Source organism: Emydura macquarii, unplaced genomic scaffold, assembly GCF_026122565.2.
Source record: "Emydura macquarii macquarii isolate MOO-44397 ecotype Brisbane River unplaced genomic scaffold, CSIRO-AGI_Emac_v2 contig_2457, whole genome shotgun sequence".
Taxonomy (NCBI): Eukaryota; Metazoa; Chordata; order Testudines; family Chelidae; genus Emydura; species Emydura macquarii.
This window is the reverse complement of record NW_027132594.1, coordinates 2,121,940-2,138,642: the sequence shown is the minus strand read 5'-3', so window position 1 is coordinate 2,138,642 and position 16,703 is coordinate 2,121,940. Positions and strand designations below refer to the sequence as shown.

The 16,703-nt window shown below is 41.5% G+C and overlaps 1 protein-coding gene across 2 annotated transcripts in view; it reads left to right on the top strand.

Annotated features, from left to right (window-relative positions):
- The first annotated feature begins 4,477 nt into the window (after nucleotides 1-4,477).
- FEZ2 (fasciculation and elongation protein zeta 2) overlaps nucleotides 4,478-16,703 on the top strand; it is a 74,082-nt gene continuing 61,856 nt past the window's right edge. The window contains exons 1-3 of one of the 2 annotated variants that reach the window (XM_067562677.1): nucleotides 4,478-5,395; nucleotides 7,038-7,146; nucleotides 10,861-10,977. In XM_067562677.1, the coding sequence (XP_067418778.1) occupies nucleotides 5,160-5,395; nucleotides 7,038-7,146; nucleotides 10,861-10,977 (462 nt within the window). In that variant the 5' untranslated portion in view covers nucleotides 4,478-5,159. The remainder of the gene's footprint in view (nucleotides 5,396-7,037; nucleotides 7,147-10,860; nucleotides 10,978-16,703) is intronic. The other variant, XM_067562676.1, reaches the window with a different exon arrangement.

Here is a 16,703-nt window from a genome sequence, read left to right as displayed (position 1 = left end):
TAGCCTTTCTTCTGACAGTGGCCAATGTCAGGTGCTTCAGAAGGAATGAACAGAACAGGCAATCAAACAGTGATCCATACCACTGTCCACTCTTAGCTTCTGGCAAGCAGAGGCTAGGGACACTCAGAGCATGGTGTTCAGTCTATGACCTGGCTAATAGTCAATGATGGACCTATCCTCCATGAACTTATCTAGTTCTTTTTTGAAGCCTGTTGTAGTTTTGGCCTTCACAAAATCCCATGGCAATGAGTTCCACAGGTTGACTGTTCTCTCCTCACTAGAATTTGACTTCAAAATTTTAAAGGATGCCTTTTGCTTCTAATGGTCTCCATTACTTTTCTGTTTAGCCATGGTGCTATTGTTTTGGTCCTCTTACTTTCTGATTTGGGGTATACATTTCGCCTGAAGACTCCATTATGGTGTTTAATAGTCCCCATGTTCTTTGCAGGCATTTAATTCTTGTGACAGCTCCTATTAATTTCCCTCTGACAAGCATCTTCATTCTTGTGTAATTTCCCTTTTTAAAGTTAAATGTTACCATGATTGGAGTTTTTGATATTATTCACTCTACAAGATGTTAAATTTAATTGCATTATGATCACTATTACCAAGCAGCTCAGCTACTTATTGGATCAGCTCCTGTGTTCCACTTAAGATTGAATCAAGAACTGCCTCTGTGGTTCCAGGACTAGCTGCTCCAAGGAGTTGTTATTGCTGGTGTCTAAAAATTTTATCTCTGCATCATGCCCTGAGGTTACATTTTCCCAGTCAATATGAAGATAGTTAATCACCCATTATTTTTGTGCTTTCTGCTTTTGTAGCCTCTCTATCCTCCATTAGCATTTTCACAATCACTGGTCAGGAATTTTTGTTTATTTTCTCTAGGGCTTCCCCCTCAACCCTTTATTAAAGCATTTCAAATAGATAGATTGTATCAAACTTGGGACTGTCTTAAACTCTTAGCCATTTAACTGTAAATGTCCATTACTTTAAAGCTATTGCACTGATTATTTTTTAAACATGGCTTGTTTGCAGATACCATTGAGACAAACGTTAAACCATGTGTACAAAACAATACATTCTAGTGTTTTAATTTCTGTAAGGTTGTACAAAAGAATCTAGTTTGCATTATATAGTGTTATTTCATAATTAATTTAGATTTTAAAATGCTGTATTAAAGGCATAAGCACGGCAGGACGTTGTTTGACCATAACAATGTAATTTCCTGACTTTTGACATTGGTGAGGAAGTTGGTGTTGCTAAGCATACCGTTCCCTGTAGCTCTTGGATAGAAGGGCTTCTCAACTGTCAGCTCCAACAAGAGCCCATGTCAAGTGCAAAGGGGGGAGCAGTGCTGTAGACATTAACACTACTGAATCTACAATAACTTACAGTTGCCCTCTAGTTTTGAGAGTATTGAAGAGAATCTGTCAAATACCCGTCAGACCCTTCACTGTGCTGCCCCTCAACCCACAAAGCCAATCCCTTTCCTAGAACCAGATCTAAAACCATACTGTTCCCTCTGTTCATTGAAGTGAAATGCACAGACGGCCTTATTTAAGAACTAAGATCAAGGAAAGCTTAGCTATTAAGAAAAACAGGAGAATCAGAGTTTATGGGAAGGGTGAGGAGCTCAAGGGAGTGGTAGGAGTAGGAGACATTACTGCAATTTCATCAGTTAATATCCAGCTACTTCAAAGCTGAGCTATCTGCCTGCATCCTCAAATCCAATCAGCTCTGAGCAATCTAACAGCAGATGAACAAGCAGTAGTGAATGTTTTCTCTTTAATCTGGTCAGTATGACATTATTGGAATAATTTTATTTTATTCTGACTTGACACTGGTAATTCCATGGGCCCTGTGTTTCTTGTGCAAAGAGAATTGCACTATTGTGAGTAGAGGGAGTGAAAGCTGCTCCCACAAAGCTGAGGAACCGGTAGCAGGATATGGGCCTCTGCAAGCCTTACATTGAACACCTTATTAGTTCCTAGGATCATGAACTGAGAATGTATTATATTGTTCATAATAATGTAGATTGTGTTGGTATTATACATAAAAATTGCTTAGTTTCATATGACTAAGTGCTGCCTAATCTTGGCGCCTGTATCCTTAAATACTTACCTTTGAATAGGTGGTGGATGAAACTACTGCTAGCCTGAGGGATATTTATCATCTGAAAACCAACTGATGCTCTAGTGTGCAGGCCACAGATTTAACCATTAAAAATTAGGCACTGGTTCCTTCAGCTGAAAAAATGCCAGAGAGGCTCCCCACCATGACCAATTTTTCATGTGCGTGAGCTTTTTGAGCCCATGGGATATCCAGGAAAAAATGAGACGCAAAGAGCTAATACCCAAGGATAGGCTCAAAACACTGGTGTTTTATTTAACAGGAAAGTGCTCTAGTCCATTGCCGGCTTGTTGCATGGGCAGAAGGGAATGCAAAGTGATTGTTGCTATCACAAAAAAGCAGCACACAAAGGGAAGAGACATCAGAAGAGTTGGATAGAGATGGACAATAAACTACATGGGAGTGCTACTAGCCTGTGTGCTGCATTGGTATTGTGACCCCAGTTCCAATGGAAGGAACTTTGGAGAGTTGGAGTGTATTGACGCCAAGTAACTAAGGATCTCCTTGACTGACTTTTGTGGATGTGAAGTGCATTAAGTACCTTCTGATTCAGCCTGTCTACACAACTAATAATAAATTACTGCTGATACTTCAATCCCAGGATTTTAAGGTGCTTTCACCTGCCTTTGAGGTAGATCTGTATTTATCCCCATTTTATAGATGAGTAACGGAGGAACAGAGTTGTGACAAGATTTTCTCAAAGTTGCACAGTGAGTCGCTGGGAATGGATCCCAGGAGTCCTGACTCTCCAGTCCGGTGCAAAGACAAGCCTTCCCATTTGTATCTGCAGCATTTTCTTTGCTCCCTGTCACAAGCTCTCTCTCATCTCTTTTTCGCTCAGCATTGTCTTTCTGATTCCCTACCACCTGGCCCTTCCCCCTATCTTTGTTCTACTTATCCACTTCCCTTTCACCAAGTCTATTATTGGGGGAGACGGGGGTGGAACATGCTGCTGTTCAGGTCCCAAAAGCAACATCGTTGGCCATCAGTCTCTTTGCCTTTTGTACCCCACTGCTGATCTGAGAGGCACACTGGGAATGGGGGAGCAGTAATGGGGAAGAAAAATCAGAGAAATGTAGGGCTGGTAGGGACAGCAAGAGGTCAAGTCCAGTCCCCTTCTGCTGAGGCAGGACGAGGGAAACCTAGATCATACCTGACAGTATTTGTCCAACCTTTTTCTTAAAAACCTTCAATGATAGGGATTCCACAACCTCCCTTGGAAGCCTATTCCAGACCTTACCTATCCTTACAATTAGAAGTTTTTCCCAGTTTCTAACTTAAATTTCCCTTGCTGCAGATAAAGCTCATTGGTTATCCTACCTTCAGCAAACATGGAGAACAATTAATCATAGTTCTTTATAACAGCCCTTAATATATCTGACAATTTATCAGGTCCCCCCCCCCCCCCCAAAATCTTCTTTTCTCAAGATTAAACATACCTCTTTTTTTTAAACCATTCCTCTTAAGTCAAGTTTTCTAAACCATTTATCATTTTTGTTGCTTTCCTCTTGACTCTCTCCAATTTAGCCACATCTTTCTTAACGTGTGGCACCAAGTACCGGACACAGTACTCCCGCTGAGGCCTCACTAGTGCTGAGCAGAGCAGGACAATTACCTCCCATGTCTCACATGAGATATTCTGCAGCACATCAGCCTTCTTTGCCACTGAATCACATTGTTGGCTCATATTCAATTTATGATCCACTATAATCCCTAGCCTAGATGCATTTTAGCAATACTACCACTTTAACAATTACTCTCCACTGCATAGCTGTGCATTTGATTTTTTTCCTCCCTAAATGAAGTACAGTATACTCCCGATTATCTGAACCCAATGGGGGAATGGATATTTTTTCAGATGAGAAGGAGTTTGGATAATTGTGAGGAAAGGATCCATTCAGCAGCGAGGTGGCCTCCCCTACAGCCAGGGGCTCACCCTCCTCCACATGTTCCTGGCCAGGGTCTCGGCTCTGCCCTGCTCACTCACTCACTCCCATGACTGTGAGGCTGAAGAGGGCTCTCTGCACTACCGCAGCACCAGTGACACCCAATCCCTGAAGGCACAAGGCATGGGCTGTAGACTGGAGTCCTGGCCGATGGGAGCAGCATTCCCTGTACCTTGTGCCTGCAGGGATCAGGTGCCACACCAGCCCCAAGGCAGAGCAAGGTGACCTCTGCAGCTCCACTATCACAGCTCCGGCCCCTACAGCTGGGCCACAGAGGGCTTCTTGTGCTGCCCCAGGAGCCATTGAGCATCAGGGTGGCCTGGCCAGGAGTTTGTCTGCGCAGTCCTGGCCACTGCTCTCTGCTTTATGGGATGTGGTGGGGGATGAGGAAGGGCTTTTGGGCAGGTGGCGGTTCAGCTCAGCTGGCCGGTTTTGGCGGGAGCATGGTGCACTGGTGTGGGCGACCCTGGATTTCATCTTGGTCATTTCAGAGCCGTTCTTCAGCCTGTCCTGTGGTTGAACTTTAGCCCTGCCCTCCCAAGCGCCGCGCCCCACGCCCCGCCGGGACTGAAAATACCGAGCGGGAGCGGCCCCAGGCCTGCCCCGCGAGGCCGGTCCCCGCAGCCTGAGCGCGAGCCGCTCACCTCGGGCCGGGGGGGCGCCTTGCTCAGGCCCCGCGCTGGCCGTCGAGAGGAGAGCGGCGGCGGCAGGAGGCTCGTGGCGGGGCTCGTTCAACTGCTCTCCGCGGGGCCGCCTCGCACAGCCCGGCGGGGCGGGCGTCGTGGTCAGGCCGCTCCGCTCACGCGGCGGCACTGGCGGGGGCTGGCTGACTCGCCCAACGGCCCCGCCTCTCGCTCTCCCCAGCGCCGGGCCCGGGCCAGCCGCGCGGCCGCCTCCGCCGTTTGCAGGCGGCTTCTGTGGGCGCGAGGTCTAGGCCGCTCAACGCCCCCGGCTGCCCCGTGGGCCCGACGACCGGCCCCGCCCCGTCTCCGCTGCGGCGGGAGGAGCCCCGGGGGCGCGCTCCGCCCAGCGCCGGTCCCGGGAGCGCGCAGGCCGGGCCGGGCCGGTGTCTCGGTGGCGGCCATGGCGGCGGCGGCCTCGCAGCGGGACCCCGGGGACTGGCAGGATTTCTCCGGCTTCCAACCTCCCGCCGGGAGCGGCGGCCCCGAGCCGGCTCGGGACGGGAGCACCTGGGGACCCGGAGACCTGAGGGACAAGCTGCTCCTCTGCTTCGAGCCGCCTCAGCCCCGGGGCGGGGACGGCGAAAACCGAGTCCCGCTGCGGCCGCTGAGCGAGCAGAGCGCCCTGCAGGAGGACGAGTGAGGGGGCGGCCCGGCGGGGGAGGGGCGGGCGGGGTGGCCGGTGCGCGCGGGGGCCACCTCTTAGGGGGTGGGGGGGAGCAGCACGTAGGGGGGCGCGTGAAGAGTCCGTTGGGATGGGACGGCCTGGGCTGGGGATTCCTCCTGGGGGTGGGGGAGGGGCTAACGGCGGGGGCGTTCCCCGGGGCCCTAGGCTGACAGGGCTGTGCTGGGCCTGTCCACACTGCAGTCAGCAAACGGCGTTAGAGCAGCTGTGTAGGCACAGCAACTTGGCTCTGAACTCCAGGTCAGCCCCTGTGGGCGCTGCCCAGAGCTGCTGCCCAGAGCTGTCCTAATCTTTCATAGGGCAGTTTACAAAGCAACCTTAAAGGTCAACATCCACCTTTGTCCTCCTCTCCGTGGGTTTCCCCCGGGGGTTATAAATCCGGGCTGTGCTGCTACTGTCACCCAGCTCAGCCAAGGCCGGCTAATGCCACACCGACCTTTTCCACACTGTGAGCAGACCCTCAGTGAGCACCAACAGGGCTTTTCTGTCCTGACCCATTGAGCGAAAATGATTGAAAAATGCCCTTTTTGACCATCAAGACAAATCCAGTTTCCTATTGGCGTGGAGGGTGTTCTTTTGTTTTGATGGGGATCCAACAGCCTATTCCTCTTTCTTGGGGTGAAGTTGAAGATCAGGTGGTTCTGAAACACTACAATAAAAATCTCATAATGAGCATTTGTGAGAACCAGATTTAAATTTTTTAACTGTTTTAGCTCTATGTGGGGTGGGTTTTTTTAAATTAGGGAAGTGACCGTTCTTCATGGAGATCTAGCCACATACAGAATTTGAAGTTAAGCCATTTTTTTAGTCATTTGCCAAAAAAAGTCTCTCTATTTTTTTAGATGGTGAAAAATATGTTTATTCTTTAAATCAAATGATTGTATAAACGTCTCTCAAAAAGCCAAAATCTTCAGCTTTGGGCTGAAACTAAACATGAATAGTTCTAGACACAAAGCAGAATTTTAGAAAATGTTGAATGTTGCAAATGGATTTGTAACAAAGTTAAGTTTTAAGCCTTCTTTCCTAATCTTTCATTTCCATAAACACTGGAGACTTTCTTGACTTGAGCGCATTTTTATTTTTAACTAAAACATTCTTTTATAGTTGTGCAGTCTTCACTGAAATAAAGCAAAGTTTTGGCTTGAGTGTTGCTGCTCAGCACTTGCTCTAATTTCCTTTGCCTCTTGCATCTCGAAACCAGGAATTAGCAACATAGAAAAGAAGTAGAAAGGGTAGTGAGCATTGTCTGGCTAACATTTCAACAAAGGAAGAATTTATCTACCCCCCAAATAGATTTTATTTTGTTACATAACCCATCTAGAAACATAGGCCTTTTTCAATTTTTTTATTTCCCTGCTGTGCAAGCATCAGCAAATGATTTCCCTTTTTGCATCCAAAGTCGATACATAAATAAAACCAAACTTTTACCGTTTTGATTTCTTTGACTTTGACTGTTAAAATAATTTTTAGTTGAATACCTGAGAAAATTATTGATTGAGGTGTTGGAGAAAAAAATGTTCTGTTTGGTTTTTTTTCTGTAGAAAATCAGTTGTTATTCTTTTAAATGTCAGTTTTTTCTTTAATCCTTTTGTCTAGGATTTGGAATGCGTTGACTGATAATTATGGTAATGTAATGCCAGTTGATTGGAAATCCTCCCACACCAGAGCTTTGCACATGCCAACACTGAATCTCTCAGAAAAAGGGGTAAGTTCTGACTAGCCAAAAACCTTTTGGGGCCTTTTCCTCTCAGTACAGAAACCACATAGGATGTAATTTTTATTAAAATAGTTGTTCTTGAACACTAAAATGATTTTCTTTGTAATGTGTTTGTATCAGCATTAGCAGCGTGGGTTGTCTTTTTAACACTGACAGATCTGATACATGCATTTCTGCTCCTCGCTTTCAGTTAGATATTATGATGTGGGTTCCTTCTAAACTGACTGGCAGGTCAACAAATGGACCAATTTGCATAAGAGAGGGATAGGGGAAAGACAGTAATAAACTGTGGAAGTCCTCTTGTTCACTTCAAGTCTTGCCTCTTTGTTGTGTATTGAATGGTATCCCAAAACCTTTGGTGAGTATTCCTGTGTCTTGGTAACTTCAATATGAACTTTTTCCCACCATAGGCTATATTCTGCAATCAGATAGGTACAGGCAAGTGTCCCTGCATCTGTGTGGATCCAGTTGCAGGATCAGAGCCCAAATATCAGAGAGACTGAAATATAACAACACTTTCCCCTCCCTACTAACAGAGAAAATAGTCACCATTAACATTGCTTAGCCATGCAGTGTTCTAAACTGCTCAGAGCACTGGGAACTAATGATGTGTCAACTGTGCTTATTGGTGGACTTCAAGTCTTTGCCTCCTAATTTCCCTCCCAGAAGGCAAGATAGCTTTCTAGAAATTGTTCAAAACCTACTGTGTACTATTTAAAGGTATTAGACTTACAACTTGAATGCACCTGCTGAGGAACTCTGAATTCTTGACTCAGATTAATCCTGTCTTGAAGCATTTAGTTCTTGTCTCCAAGAGGGACTTCAAGATGGGATGCTGAAAAAAGATGTCAACTGACCCTTATTGCATACGTCAGTGGTACTCAACCGGGGTATGCAGAAGTCTTCCAGGGAGGTACATCAATTCATCTATATATTTGCTTAGCTTTATAACAGGCTACATGAAAAAGCACTAGCGAAGTCAGTACAAACTAAAATTTCATATAGACAATTACTTGTTTATATTGCTGTATATACTACACACTGAAATGTAAGTACAATATTTATATACCAATTGATTTATTTTATAATTATATGGTAAAAATGAGAAAGCAAGCAATTTTTCATCAATAGTGTGCTGTGACAATTTTGTATTTTTATCTCTGATTTTGTAAGCAAGTACTTTTTAAGTGAGGTGAAACTTGGGGTATGCAAGACAAATCAGGCTCCTGAAAGGGGTATAGTAGTCTGGAAAGATTGAGAGCTCCTGGCATAGGTGAACGGAATGTTTTGGAGGAGTTTCTTGCACCTTCAGCAGCATCTTCAACATTCTGAAATAAAGATAAGAAAAAAGTATCTTTCTGTATGTATACCAGTCTACACCAGTAGGTTGGCATTTAGGAATTTCCAGTACCCTCAGAGTCAGAATATTCAGTCTCCACTCAGCAGGGGCATTCAAGTTGTGAGTCTAATACTTTTAAATGGTATGCAGTGGGTTTTGAGTAATTTCTAGCCAGCTAGCTTGTAGCTGTCTTCTGGGAGGGAAATTAGGGTGCCTTAGTCTTGTTGGCTCCACTTGCCTATAAGAGTCCTTAGCATAATTCAAAATATGCTTTGTTGGCTGGAGGAGGAGGATTTCAAATTCCCTCCTTAAGCTGGCAAATGGAATATTAACTTGCCAAAGAAATCATAGGCCCTCATCAGCTTCTACTGAAGTCTTTGGGATTTGATGCTCAGCACCTTCCAGAATTGAGCTTTAAATTGCATTATAAGTATTAAATAGATGAGGAAAATTTTTTGTTTTAAAATGATTTCATTTTATTAATATAATGTACTGAAACATTGGGAAAGTTCAGAAATTCCTTTGCAGTCTAATAGCCGGGTGATTGAAAAAGGAGGATTGATGCCCCAGCTTTCCAATGATGCTTGGTAGAGTATTTGGGAAGATTGTCTTTATATTTGTATCCAACCACAAGCATGTTGAAATTTGCACTGAGCACCAGAAACTCTTTAATAAAACAAAGCACATGTTTACACAATAAGGTACTCAGTAGGCACTACATTTACAAAAACAGTTGAAGATAGTTTTCGAAGGATTTGACAGAATGCAGGAGGTTGACAGTCTCAGTGAAAATCTAGACTGATTTAGTTCAGTGGTTCTTAACCTTTCCAAACTCTTGTACCCCTTTCAAGAGTTTGATTTGTCTTGTGTACCCCCAAGTTTCACTTCACTTAAAAACTACTTGCTTACAAAATCAGAAAAACACAAAAGTGTGTCAGCACACTATTACTAAAAAATTGTTTGCTTTCTCATTTTTACCATATAATTATAAAATAAATAAAATGTTGAATACAAATATTATACTTACATTGCAGTGTATAGTATATAGAGAAGTATAAACAAATTTTAGTTTGTAGTGATTTCGATAGTGCTTTTTAATGTAGCCTGTTGTAAAATCAGGCAACTATCTAGATGAGTTGATGTACCCCCTGGAAGACCACTGAGTACCCCTAGAGGTACATGTACCCCTAGTTGAGAACCACTGATCTAGTTAACAAAACTGGAATTGCACAGTAGAAAATCAAAACACAGTGAGACAGTGGATTTTCCCATTATGTGGTCAGTTCCCAAATGCAAAGGTCATATACTGAACCCAGAGTATGAAAAAAACCAAGTAAACGAGACAGTGCAGCTAAAGTGAGAATTATGACAATTTTTAAAGACCTACATTCCCATTTAGTCAATTAAGCATTAGTCAAGTGTTTTGGATTGCTTTGGGTGAAACTTTGTGATAGGCTGGGTGCTGAAAATGCAAATAATTTGGTAAAAGTACATCAATATAATGGTTGAATGGTAGGCCTAACATTAGGCTGGGGACATCATTTTTGTGTCCTCTTGTTTTACTTATTGAATTGCAAGCGTTTATGAAGATGTGTACCCTTTTGTTGGAGGAACAAATGCTTATGAAATGAATCCCATAGTAAGTATGGTGTTTTTTCATTGAATAAAACCTATAAAGGTTTTTCCAGAAAATAAATAGTTTTGTTTTACACTTGGAAACACCACAATCTTGAATTGCCTGTTCACTCTGGCTTCTAATTGTATATTACGTATTGCTTAATGTATATTGTATATAAAGTAAGTTGTGAAATGTATTGCTGATTCTTGCTTATGTCAAAAATTCTGATAACTGTGTCAGATGTAAATACCAGTAATCTTACAAAGTATTCAATAAAATTATACAAAGTCTGATAAATCTAAATCAGTTGCGTATTGTTTCCATAATAGAACTATTTTGGTATCTTGCTTCTACTTGAAGGAGTACAGAGTGATTAAAATTACTCTGATGGCCTGACTGGCTAGTCTACAAATGTTTGCATGGCATTGAGTGGATGGTGTGTTTTATTTTAAAGTTATGTTTTGTTTTGTTTTTTCTCTCTTTAGGAAAGCAAAGACTGTGTATTCTAATGTTCTTGTCAAAACAGAAAGCTGATCAAATTAATAAAATATGCTTCAGTTACAGTTTCATTTTCACTTTTGTTGAGGTTTATTAGTTTTATGATATAAGCATTATTTATATCTTTTAGATGCTTGATTTTGAACAGGAATCTAATTTTTGATTCCATTATTGTTGACACAAACACTCTTTTGTTTGTACAATTTTTAACTTTTTGCCCTTTCACTTTTTCTGTATGTGCTTTCAGTCAAATGAAAATTTGAACCTTGACCTATCAGATGATGAAGAACTTAGGGAACAGCTGGATATGCATTCTATCATAGTTTCCTGCATCAGTGATGAACCACTGTTCACCGCAGAGCAGGTAAAGAAAAATATTCAACCATAAGACAGTATTACAGTTATAATATTATATCTTAGTTCTGTGCCTTTTGTTTTTCCTGGTTAGTTGATGCTGAAGAAATTAGGAGACAAACTGATCATTTTTGTTTAGAATAACAGCAGCAATCTCTACAGTATGAGCTAGTGATGTGATTCTCCTGCTCATGTACGCATACTTGTGCTAGCCGTCAGCTAGCTAGTGTGAGTATAAATAGCAGTGTAGCTGTGGTAACATGGATAGCAGCAGCAAAGACACAGCTGAAATGTGCTGAGTACGTACCCACCAGTTTCAGGCAGGTTTGTACTTGGCACAACTCAGCCAGGCTTCCATTGCTGTTACCCATGTTATTCCAGCTACACAGCTATTTATAGTTTGATGAGAGCTAGCACATGTATGTGTACATGAGCAGGGGAATCACACCCATCACTTGTAGTGTAGATATAGCTAGAGTAATGCATTGAGTACTGTTGCATCATTCAGATTGCTGTCTTCCTCAGCTTTGGGGTGTCAGTATGGCTTTTTTAAGTTCTTATACTTCAGTTTCCTGGCATGATCCAGCAAGAAACTGAAGGAGAAAGATATAGACAAAAATGCTCCCAAATTAAATATTTATGGCATGAGGCTGGGTAATAGTACAGATGACTATTTTCTATGTCTTGCTATTAATATACAATCTGTTGCTTCCAAAAATGACAGTGTAGACAAATATGATTTTTATTTTTTTTTTATGTCTGAAGGCAATTTAGGTAGTAAAAACTGCACAGAGATGTTATATATTACAGAGCAGCAGCTCCTCTATTGTTAAGGTTAAGAATTCCTTACTGTTTAACTGACTTTTCTCAGTGCTTTAAAATCCACAAGCTTATATTCTGTTCTGTTCAGGTTTTTATACCATGCTCATCCCTGAAGTATCTGAGTGCCTTCCAGTAGTACAATAAACAACGTGACTACCTATCTGTTATATTTTGTTTGTTTTCTTATCCTCTCCCCAGAGGGAGGAACATGTGGAATGGAGTATCTTGTTTTGGTATGGTGTTTTTTTGTTAAATATACCTCTTGCTATTTGTTTATATTAGAGAAGGCAAAGTCGAAGAAATGTGCCTGGCCCTAGAAGTGGAAAATAGTGAGGTTTGTGTTCCTGGGGAAGTTCATTCCACAGTCTCAGGCTGCCCCAGGAAAAGGTTCTGTCTCTTGCATAAGCAAACTTTACTCTTACAGTTGAGAGTTCCATTAGCCAAAGGAGCAAAGTTCTTTACCACTGTCTTTTGTCCTAGAGGTTTAGGTATCTTGGGCCCAGGCCATGGAGCACTTTGAAAATAAGGACCAAGACCTTAAATTTTATTTGAAATTCTGTGCGAAGCCAGTGTAGAGACAAGAGGACAAATGTGATGTGCTCTTGGTAGCCTGTGTGCTACAGCATTTTGTATTAGTTGGAACTTCCTGAGTTCTGAAAATTTCATGCTCAGGTATATCACATTAATGTAGTCCTGTGGAGAGATAACGAAAGTGTGAATGATTGAGTCCAAGTCTTTATCCACCAGAATGGGATGGAGTCTTCTAATCAACTGGAGATGCTAAAAAGCATTACTTGTGGCCATTGTGGTGTGATTGTCTTGAAAATTGCTGCGCCTCAGTGGAGGTGCAGGCAAAATTAGCAGTTCAAAATTGGGATCAGCTGAGCAAAAAGCTTTCAAGCTGCATCCCCTGTTTTAAAAAATGTTAGTGAAATTACCTAGTTCTTATGTTGTTGGGGTTATAGTTCATTTGTTTTATTTACACATACTTGCAACTCAGACTGTCTCTCTGATCCTCCCCAAACTGATCTCTCACCTGCTTGGGATTTGTCATCTAATGTACAACACCCAGTTCCCCATGAGGGAAACAATATTGAAAAAGTTTGAAGGTAAAGTCTAATACTCCAAGTTGGGTTGAGTCAAGCTGATGAACCAAAGGGAGTTATTTATACGTGTGCAGCAAGACAAGGGCACTGTTGAAGCCAGCGGGTTTACAGGTAGTCTATTGTCACAGTAATTGGATGCCTCAAGGTGATATGCTGTGGCCACTAAATCTGAGCAGCACCTATGCACTATGAGTTTGAGCCCTACTCCTAGCAGCTTTCACAAAATGTGCATGTTACTTGCTCAGTGCCTCCATTCTGGAGGGGGTCCTTTGTAAGGTTTTTGTTCTGAGACCAAAATTTGATTTGAGTGATATTAGAAAGTGCAGTACAATCTATAAGCACACTCTGATTTTATTTTAGAAATATTGTTAAGGAAATTAGCATTAAATAATGGGAAGATGAAAGATTCTCTAGAAAGCAATTAGGGCAAAATCTAATTATGACTCATGCTCCTCAACCTTTTCCTGAATAATGGAACTGACTGTGATCAAAGAAAAGCAAGTTTCTTAGTCACTTGGTCTCTGGCTATGCAGACATCCTAACATGATCCACTCATAAAATTTTCAGATTCTTATAACTTTTTTGTGCACAGCTGGTAAATATGGGAGGTTTGAACAGTGAGGGAGAATGTTGGGATTCATTGTGGGTGCAAGATGGAGTTCTATCCCTTTGCTCCTTTGTGCTGTGCTATGAAGACCCAGTCCACCACTAGAAAATCCTTATTAGTGTAAAGAAACATTCAGATACTACAATTCTGGAAACCCAATTCCAAGACTAGAGTTTTGACGAACTGGGTTTCCAAGAATATAATTTTTCTATAGTTCTTTGTTAAATAAGGGATCCAAGGAACCATTGCTCTCTAGGAGCTCAGAAGCACTAAAAGAGCCAAATTGTAAGTGAGAAAGTTGGGTACCTTCCCCTCTAGTGACATAGTTGGAGAAGGAAATGGAGCCATCAGTGCCATCCCTCCCATTCCAAACCACCCATTCCTTAACAATTCTTCATTCCCATTGCTGTTGCACCTGACCAGGAGGCAGCTCAAGGGTTGCCTTCCCTCCACAGCTCCTTAATCAAGGAAGGAACCTAGTCTAAATTTCTCTACTTCCTCATACTGCCTCCTGCAGTGGGGAGAGCAATTCTTGCAATTACTATCCTTGTACAGCTAACTTCTATCTATGCTAAAGTAAACAATAAGAAAAGAGAAATTAGTAAAGATTAACAACAAGTAATAAGAATCATGGATTTATAAAGATATAAAGAATAACTTGATTGTTTTTTTTAAATAAAAGTATAAATTTGGAAAATGATGGTAATGCATTTGGTATCATGCATTTAAATTTTTGTGGTGGGTTTGATATTTTCTCATAAAAACTGAAAAAATTAATCCAAACTGGCTTGCTAAAAACACTGCTATGTGGAGTAAAAATTGGATAAAAGTCAATGATAAACAGTAGTGGTATTGAATTGGGGGAGATATTGAACAGGGCACTGCAGGGACTGGTTTAATTTAATATCTTCATTAATCATCTGGAATCATAAATAAAACAGTACATTAAATTCACCTGTTTTAATACACTGCAGAGGATTAATCAGCAATCAGTACAGAGAAATATTACTGTAAAAGGAACCAAAAGAGAGAAGAAACATGGGCCAAAAATAAACTGATGCAGTTTGGAAACAGTAAACTAACATAGCTGGGGAGAAATAGTTGAAACACGGTTTTTCAATATGGTGGAGGGTGATGCATAGATTGCAAGACCAGAAGGGACTATTGTGATCATCTGGTCTCACCTGCTGTATAACACAGGCTATAGAACTTCCCCAAAATAATTCCTAGAGCATATCTTTTCAAAGAACATCCAATTTTGTTTTTAAAATTCTCAGTGTTGGAGAATCTACCAGGATACTTGGTAAATTGTTCCGATAGTTAATTACTCTCACTGTCAAAAATGTGTTCCTAAATTCCAGTCTGTATTTGTCAAGCTTCAACTTCCAGCCATTAGATCATATAATACCTTTCTCTGCTAGATTGAAGAGCCCATTATTAAATATTTGTTCCCTGTGTAGATACTTATAAACTGCAATCAAGTCATCCTTTAACCTTCTCTTTATTAAACTAAATAGATTGAGCTCTCTGAGTCTCTGACTATAAGGCATGTTTTCTTATGCTTTAATCATTCTTGTGACTCTTCTCTGAACCATCTCCAATTCATCAACATCCTTCTTGAATTGTGGGCATCAAAACTAGACACAGTATTCCAAGAGCGGTCACATCAGTGCCAAATATAGAGGTAAAATAAGCTATTTATTCCTACCTGAGATTCCCAATATTCCCAAATATATGCTTCCCAAAATTATATTAGCGCTTTTGGCCATAGCATGGAGCTCATATTCAGCTGATTGTCCACCTTGACCCCCAGATCTTTTTCAGAATCATTGTTTTCCAGGATAGAGTTCACTATCCTGTAAGTATGGCCTACACTTTTTGTTCCTAGATGTGTATGTTTACATTTAGTTGCATTATAAAACACACATTGTTTGTTTGTGTCCAGTTTAGCAGGATATCCAAATTGCTCTGAATCAGTGACCTGTCCTCTTTACCACTCCTCCAGTTTGTGTCATCTGCAGACTTTGTCAGTGATGATTTTATGTTGTCTTCTAGGTTATAGTTAAAAATATTAAATAGTGCAGGGCCAAGAATTGATCCCTGTGGGACCCTACTGGAAACACACCTGCTTGATGATGATTTCCTGTTTACAGTTACATTTTGAGACCTATCAGTTAGCCAATTTCCAGTGTGTGCCATGTTAATTTTATATCATTCTGGTTTTTTAATCAAAATGTGTGGTACCAAGTCAATGCCTTACAGAAGTCTAAATATAATACGTAAATATTATTAGCTTTATCAACCAAATGTGTAATTTCATCAAAAAAAGTATCAAGTTAGGTTGACAGGCTCTATTTTCCATAAGCCCATGTCGATTTGCATTAATTGCATTACATTTTTTTAACTTTTTATTATTCAAGTCCCGTATCAGCCACTCCATTATCTTGATCTTTGTAAGCCACACAGGCCTATAATTACCTTCATCACCCCGTTTATGCTTTTTAAAAATTGGCATCGCATTAACTTTCTTCCAGTCTTCTGGAACTTCCTGAATGTTCCAAGACTTTTGGAAAATCAACATTAACGAGTTCCTCAGCCATCTCTTTTAAAACTCTTGGATCCCAGTTATCTTGACTTGCTGATTTAAAAATGTCTGACTTTAGTAGCTTCTGTTTAACATTCTCCAGAGATACTAGTGGAGTAGAAGGAGTTTTATCATTACTGTATGATACACCTATATCATCTGTTTTTCCCCAAATATCAAACAGAAGTATTTATTTAACACTTTTACCTTTTCTGTATTATTATTGATAATTCTATCATTTCCATCTCGTAGTGGACCAATACCATTGTCAGGATTCTTTTTGTTCTACTTCGAGTGATTGCTCATATCCATTCCAATATAGGTGAGTGCGCGCCCCGTGCACTGGTCCCTGGAACTTTTTTGCCCTTAGCAAGCCCCGTAGGGCCAGCTCCAGTGCCTCTGGAGTGCCGCGCTCATGCCGCGGTATATCAGGCGCTGCTGGCCCTGCGGGTCCTCAGTTCCTTCTTTCCGCCCATTGACAGTTGCTGGAACGTCTGCCCCTTGCTGAACAGCAAGTAGCAATCTCTGTTTCATAGTTGTTGTTGGTCTTAGAGTAGTGTTAAGTATAGCAGTTTAGTTAATTAGTTAGAGATTAGTTAGAAACAATAGATAGTTAG